Source organism: Chrysochloris asiatica, unplaced genomic scaffold (genome assembly GCF_000296735.1).
Source record: "Chrysochloris asiatica unplaced genomic scaffold, ChrAsi1.0 scaffold00089, whole genome shotgun sequence".
Classification (NCBI taxonomy): domain Eukaryota; kingdom Metazoa; phylum Chordata; class Mammalia; order Afrosoricida; family Chrysochloridae; genus Chrysochloris; species Chrysochloris asiatica.
In genome coordinates, this window is record NW_006408607.1 from 4,862,918 (window position 1) to 4,870,904 (window position 7,987).

Below are 7,987 nucleotides of genomic sequence, written 5' to 3' on the forward strand. Positions count from 1 at the left end.
GGGGAGGCCCTGACATGATGAAGTGTGATGGGACCCTCTAGACCCATTATGTTCCATTACACCTTGCTCTCCAGCCGCCTAACCATTACCAAGATGGGACCGGATTAAAAACCCCATCCATTTCAAACTCTTCCCATCATTTTGATTGACAATATTAAGGGCTAATAGAAAAACATCTTATCTCTAATAAAACAAATGCTGACAAGAAAAGACGGATGCAGAGAACCAGCCATATGGCGGGCACGGTTCCTGGGGCCTCGCATGTTCACAGCCGTGTTTCTGCGGCAGGAAGAGATGGCACAGGGAAGCTTGAGGACCCACATTTAATAAATCAAACTGTACTGCCATCACTTGAATGGTTGGAGTTTGCAGCAGGACCAGCACACTGTTCTCACTTGCAGACTGGGAGGTGTGTTAGGAGGAAGAGACTTCCTCTGTGTGATGTTCTGGATGTTCATTCTTCACTGTCCCCAGTGCCTTCAACATGTCATCATGCTCAGTCCCTCCCACTTCATGTCTGCATGGTACTCCTTGAGCCTCGGTCCTCTGGGGGTCCTGCGCCATCTCCTGGTGTGGGATCACCACCAGGCACTGGCTGGCTGGCCTCGGAGGAGTCCGGGCCAGGTTTGGGGAGCTCTTCCTGGGATGCTGGCCCCACTTCGTTCTGCTGCCCTTCCACGGGACTCTGAAGATTTTCTCTTCTGTCCCCTTCTGGTTCCTTAGCTGCCTGTTCCTTTGTCAGTTTAATTATTTCCCTTCCTAGCCTGTTTACTTCTTCCTCCTCAGAAGGTAACTGGGGGAATGAAGGATGAAAGTGCTTGAGCTGGTTCCCGGGGTTCTGATTGGCTGGGGAGTTGACAGCGAGCCTCCCTGCATCCTCTGGTGCTGTCAACACCTCGGCAGCGGCACACCTTTCATCTTGTTCTTGCTTCTGAACCTCCCCTGAAAACAGAACAGGGACAGCATCAAACCTCTGGCAGGATATCAGCCTGCAGTCCCCTCCTTTCCATGTCTGTCACGTGGCCTCAAGGAAAACAAAGAATGGTGATCTCCTGCCTGGTCTCCCCCAGATGCAGGACACAGGGGTCCAGGGGACATGGGACTCAAGGTAGAGAAGAAAGCCAGGCAGCCAATGAGCACCTCCTTAATAGTGGAGGGAGGAAGCAATGGGGTGGGGTGGGGGGAGTTATAATTCATCTTCTTTAGCCACCTGGTCATCTCCTGCTCTGCTCTCTAAAGTGGCTCCTGGTACCCATTAAATACTGACATCAAGGACACAGGCTTTGTGGGTCCTGCAGCCCAGAGACAATCTGGGGCTGTTTAGTCATATAAGAGTTGGGATGCAGTGAGCTGTTTAGGAGAGATTTAGGATCCCCCTCCCCTAGACTCTCCATCAGCACCCCTTCTTTGATACGGATGCTTGGTGCTTCCTCAATTTCAAATTAAAGGGTATGTTATCCCTGTACCCCTGTACCACCAGCTGCATGTCAGTTTGTCCTACTATATAGGCTGCATGTTGCTATGATGCTGGAAGCTGTACTATCAGTATTCCAATACCAGCACGGTTGCCTATAGTGGACAGGTCTCAGCAGAGCTTCCAGAGTAAGACAGACAACTTCCCAGAACAAGTCAGTGAAACTCCTATGGATCATGACAGAACATCTGCTAAGAGTACTAGAAGTTGAGCCTCCTAGGCTGGACCAAACCAAACCCCACTGCTCTGAGTTGATTTCGACTCATAGCACGATCCTATAGAACAGAATAAAACTCTTCTCTAGGGTTTCTGAAATGGAAACATTTAATGGGAGCAGACAGCCTTTTCTTTCTCCCGAGGAGCGGCTAGTGGGTTTGAAGGCTGATCTTGAGGTTAGGAGCCTGATGCTTAACTCACCAGGGCTCCTCCTAGGTTGGAAGGCACTCAGAATACACAGTAGCTACAATAGACTGGGCGTCAAAAGAAGATGGAAGGAATACAGAGAGCAACACTATACCAAAAAAAAAAAAAAAAGGTCGATTTTCAACCATTTCAAGAGGTAGCATATGATCAAGAACCCATGATCCTGAAGGAAGACACCCTGAAGGCATTGGCAAAGAACGAGGCACTGGGAATTGATAGAATACAAATTAAAATCTTTCAACAAAGTGATGCGGCACTGGAGGCACTCACTCATCTATGGCAAGAAATTCAGAAGACAGCTACCAGGCCAACTGACTGGAAGAGATCCATATTTATGCCCATTCTAAAGAGAGGTGACCCAACAGAATGAGGAAAGCATCGGACAATATCATTATGTCCCACAAAAGTAAAGTTTTACTAAAGGTAATACAGAAATGGCTGTAACCATATACTGACAGAGAACTTTCAGAGCTTCGAGCCAGATTCAGACGAGGACATGGAATGGAATGAGGAATATCATTGCTGACATCAGATGGATCTTGGCTGAAAGCAGTGAATACCAGAAAGATGTTTACCTGTGCTTTATTGACTACACAAAGGCTTTCGATTGTACAGATCATGATAAGCTATGGATAACACTGCGATGTATGAGTATTCTGGAACACTTAATTGTGTTCATGAGGAATCCGTACATGGACCAAGAGGCAGTTGTTCAAACAGAACATGGGAACATTGAATGGTTTAAAATTAGGAAAGGTGTGAACCAGAGTTGTATTCATTCACCATACTTACTCAAACTGTATGCTGAGCAAATAATCTGAGAAACTGGGTTATATGAAGAAAACATGGCATCAGGATTGGAGGAAGACTCATTAACAATCTGCGATATGCTGATGATACAACTTTGCTTGCTGAAAGTGAAGAGGATTTAAAATACTTGCTGATGAAGATCAAAGACCACAGCCTTTGCTATGGGTTATATCTCAATGCAAAGAAAACAAAAATCCTCACCACTCGACGAATAAACAACATCCTTGACAATGGAGAAAAGATTGAAATTGTCAAGGACTTCATTCTTCTTGAATCAACACTCATGGAAGCAGCAATCAAGAGATCAAACGACATATTGCATTAGGCAAATCTGCTGCACAAGACCTTTCAAAAGTGTTGAAGAGAAAAGATGTCAGTTTGAGGACTAAGGTGCACCTGACCCAAGCCATGATATTTTCAATAATTTCATATACATGCAAATGTTGCACAGAGAATAAAGAAGACCATAGAAGAGTCGATGTATTTGAGTTATGGTGTTTGAGGGGAATATTGAAAGTACCACAGACTGCCAAAAGAACAAACAGATCTATGTTGAAAGAAGTACAGCCAGACTGCTCCTTGGAAACCAGCATGACCACACTTTGTGTCTCATACTTTGGACATATTACCAGGAGGGATATCCAGTTTGGTAAAGTGGAGGGTCAGAAACAATGAGATGGATTGGCATAGTGGCGGCAGCAATAGGTTCAGGAGTAACAATGATGGTGAGGTTGGCCCAGGACGGGCAGTGTTGTGCACAGGGTTGCTATGAGTTGGTACTGACTTGATGGCACCTAACAACAACAATAACAATGGACTGGAGCTACCGATGGTTATGAAGATGTCATAACCTTTTTTTTTTTCCGGTTGTACGTGGGACCGCTACGGGTTGGCGCTGACACAGTAGTAACTCATCATTACTACCAGCCAGTCTATGCTCCCTCTACGTCCCCATATGCATGCTTCAGTTTCTCCCCTTGGTAAAAACAATCATAGCAGTGAACACAGATTCTGTGCTTTTCTGTGCTAGGCACTAAGCATTTTTTCAGGTTTGACTCCAGAATGTAAGTTCAGGAGAGCAGGGGCCTCACTGGCTTGGCCACAGTACTTAGTTTAGTGTCTATTTGTTGTTGTTGTTATCAAGTGTCATCAAGTCAGTTTCAACTCATCGAGACCCTGTATAGAACTTTCAAGGAGCAGCTGGTGTGTTTGAATCACCGACCTTATAGTTCAAACTGACCTTGTGGTCCAGCACTTTATCCCACAGTGCCATACCAGGGCTATTTAGTGATATATATATTAAAAGTTCCTTTTATTTAAAAAATGAGAGTATAATTTGTTTCTGTAAAGACTATCACCTAGGAAACCCTATGGAACAGTTCTTTGTCACGTAGGGTCATGATGAGTTAAAAGCAACTCAGTGGCCCCTAACATTAACAACAATATATACAGAACCCACCTCCAAAAAAACCTACTACAAAGGAGTTGATTCTGACTAACACCGATCCTACCTACAGTTTTCAAGGCTGTAAATCTTTACAGAGCAGACAGACTCCGCTTTCTCCTACAGAGCGGCTGGTGGGTTTGAATTGCAGACCTTGTAGTTAGCTGTCCAGTGCTTATCCTATAGCACCACCAGGGCTATAGGGCTTGACACACATAGAAAGAAGTGCACAAACAATAAATAGACAGTTCAATGAATTTTCACAAAGCGACCAGGGCAACTGGGATAAGAAAGAAAGCATTTCCAAGCCCCCCTCCCTAAAGTAAAGGCCCTCTGCCCTGCTGACCAGCAGCCTGACTTCTAACAAGCTGTTTCTGATTTGGAACTTGATGCAGACAGCATCATCTGTGGCTGGCTTCTTTTGCTCGACGTTATGTCTGTGAGATTCCGCCACTTCCTTGGGTGTAGAATGTATTTGTTCATTTGAATACATTACGATTTTCAACAAACACTTTTCAAGTGTTGAATGAAAATAGATAACTCAAAGAAAAGAAAAAAAATAGTCAGAGACAGCACCCATATTATTGTTGGGGGTGTTGAGTCCTGGTACAGTACTGAAGGATAATGCACTGGAACACAAGGTCGGTTTGAATCACAAGGTTGGTGGTTCAAACTCATCAGTCACTCCTCAGAAACCCTGTAAGGGGTTGCTGTGCGTCAGAACCAACTCAATGGCACTTAACCATTGTTGTTACTTGTTGTTGTTGTCAGGTGCCATCGAGTCGGAACCGACTCATAGTGACCCCATGCACAGCAGAACAAAACAATGTCCGATACTGGGCCAACCTCCCTACCGCTGCCACACTTGACGCCATCAATGATGTCACCTGGCTGATCCATCTCGTTGGGGGTCTTCCTCTTTTTCTCTGACCCTCCACATTACCCAGCATGACATCCTTCTCCAGCGACTGTTCTCTCCCGACAATGTGTCCAAAGTATGAGAGACGAAGCCTAGCCATCTTGGCCTCCAAGGAGCACTCTGGTTGCACTTCTTCTTAAGTATCATCAATTTGGTTCTGACTCACAGTGATCCTGTATAGAATTTGCAAGGAGCAGCTGGTGGGTTGGACTGTTGACCTTGTGGTTAGCAGTCCAGTGCTTACCCAACAGTGCTACACCAGGGCTCCAAATTTAGAAGAGTCATAATATCATGGATATTTAAAGAAACCTAAATCATAAGATGCAGTTTTTTTCAGCAGATTAACAAAAATGAAAAAGTCTGACAAAACATAGAGTTGGGGAAAATGTTCCCCTGCTTGCATAATGCTGGTTTTACATTAACCACCTGGTCTTTGAAACCTAACCATCAAGATAAGTGAAGCCCAGGGGGCCTGGAGCTGGGGCCCTTGGAACTGTTGTACTTGGGACTCTCCCTTAGAGCTGGTACTGGAGGGGAACAGGGGGCTGGCAGAAAGACTAGAGGCCAAGTTGGCAGCTCAGGAGCTTGAGCAACTGGTGGGGCCGGAAGTCAAGATGGTATGGAGGTTGTTGTCCATGTCCGTGACCCCTGCAGCTGTCCTCTTGCAGCTGAGCCACCTGCTGCCTCACACAGGCTGGGAGGATCACAGAGAAATGAGTAACATGCTCATCATCCAAGGCCAAGACTGACAACTGCTCAAAAGAGAAGCTTAGCAGCCCGGGCTTCAGAGAAGGAAGGGGTAGCTGGCTTCTGCTGCAGCCCCAGGCCGTTACCCCCAGTAAACTTTTTGCTGTAGAACTTGGTCCCTCCAGGTACTGACTACAGGGAAGCAGCAGCAGCAACTTCGCCCTCACCCCTATCTTCTCCTGGGCCCCTCCACCACTCATGAACCTTTTGCAGAAAGACTTTCTCAACATCTGCATCAGTTGGCTGTTGGGCATGAAGAGCTACAACTGAGGCACACCAGCAGTGGGTATGGGCCTGCAAGGGAGAGCTGGCCACCGCGTTTGGGAGCCGGACCCAGGAAAGCCACCAAGGGTAATGCACAAAATAATTGTATGGTCCATAATGCAAAATGCTGGGTAAAAGGCAACCCAGGGTAATGCACAAAATAGTCGTATGGTCCATAACGCAAAATGCCAGGTAAAAGGCAACCCAGGGTAATGCACAAAATAGTCGTATGGTCCATAATGCAAAATGCCGGGTAATTGAGGAGTAGCTATGTGTGTAAGGATCCCTGGCAGCACTGTAGATTAAGCATTGGACTGCTGATCGCAAGGTCAGCAGTTCAAACCTACCAGCTGCTTCATGGGAGAAAGAAGAGGCTTTCTGCTACTGTATTTATAGCTTTGGAAATCCTAAACAGGGTTGCTGTGAGTCAGAATCAGCTTGTTGGCAGTGAGTCGGGGTGGAGTGAGGTGAAATGGGGTGGGGTACTGTGGTGTGTGTGTGTGCACTGTACCACCAAGGAGCTTTATAAGCTCTCTACATAGCTATAGTTCATATATAGGTGTGTGTGTTCATTTATCTGTGTGTATATATTGTTTACATGTATAGATTGTCTATGTTGTTGTTAGGTGCCATCAAGTCAGTTCTGACTCACAATCATTCTATGTACAACTGAAGGACACAAGGCCTCTTCCTGTGCCAGCCTCACAATTGTTGTTATGTTTGAACCCATTGTTGCTGCAACTGTGTCAGTCCATCTTGTTGAGGAATTTCCTCTTTTTTTGCTGACCCTCAACTTATCTAAGCATGATGTTCTTCTACCAAGACTGCACTCTCCTAGCAATGTGTTCAAAGACATAGAGGTGAAGTCTTGTCATCATCTCTCCTAAGGAGCATTCTGGTTGTACTTCTTCCAAAGAAGATTTGTTTGTTCTTCTGGCAGTCCATGACACTTTTGATATATTTTGCCAACATTATAATTCAAATGCATTGATTCTTCCTTATTCAATGTCCAACTTTCACATGCCTATGAGGTGAAAGTCCTCAAACTGACATTTTTGCTCTTGAATGCTTTACAGAAGTCCTGTGCAGCAGACTTACCTAATGCAACATGTCATTTGATTTCTTGACTGCTGCTTCCATGAGTGTTGATTGTGTATCTAAGCAAAACGAAATCTTTGACAACTTCAAGCTTTTCTCCACTTCTCTTGATGTTTTTTATTGGCTTAGTGGTAAGGATTTTTGTTTTCTGTACACTGAAGAGCAACCCATACTGAAGACTTTGATTTTCATCAGTAAGTATTTTAAAGTCTTCTTCGCTTTCAGCAAGCAAGGTTGTATCATCTGTATATCACAGATTGTTAATGAGTCTTCCTCCAGTCCTAATGCCATGTTCTTCCTTATATAATCCATGAATATATATGTAAGTCTGTGTGTACATATACACATACACACATTTGTTGTTGCTGTTGTTAAGTGCAGTCGAGTCACTTCTGACCCATAGCAACCTTGTATAGGGTTTCTGAGGAGCAGCTGGTAAATTTGAACTGTCAATCTTGTGGTCAAGTGCTTATCCTACAGCACCACACCAGGACTCCATACAGGCAGGCTTCAAAAAGAAAGATAAATGGAATTAAAAGATAAAAAATTTCCACTAACTTCTTGAAGCCTTCTCATATAAATATATATGTGTGTGTGTAAATATGTGTGCAAATGTGTGTATGTATACATATACACATATATAGAGAGAGCCCTGGTGTGGCGCTGTAGGATAAATACTAGACTGGTAACCCAAGGTTAACAGTTCAAATCCACCAGTCACTCTCAGAAACCCTATACAGGGCCACTATAATTTGGGACTGACTTAATGGCACACAACATATATATGTATACGCACACATATACACAC

The 7,987-nt window shown here is 44.7% G+C and overlaps 1 protein-coding gene across 1 annotated transcript in view; it reads right to left on the minus strand.

Annotated features, from left to right (window-relative positions):
- Nucleotides 1–511: 511 nt before the first annotated feature.
- Nucleotides 512–7,987, minus strand: part of CCDC149 (coiled-coil domain containing 149) — a 196,280-nt gene continuing 188,804 nt past the window's right edge. The window contains exon 12 of the mRNA XM_006866314.1: nt 512–942. Within this exon, the coding sequence (XP_006866376.1) occupies nt 512–942 (431 nt within the window). The remainder of the gene's footprint in view (nt 943–7,987) is intronic.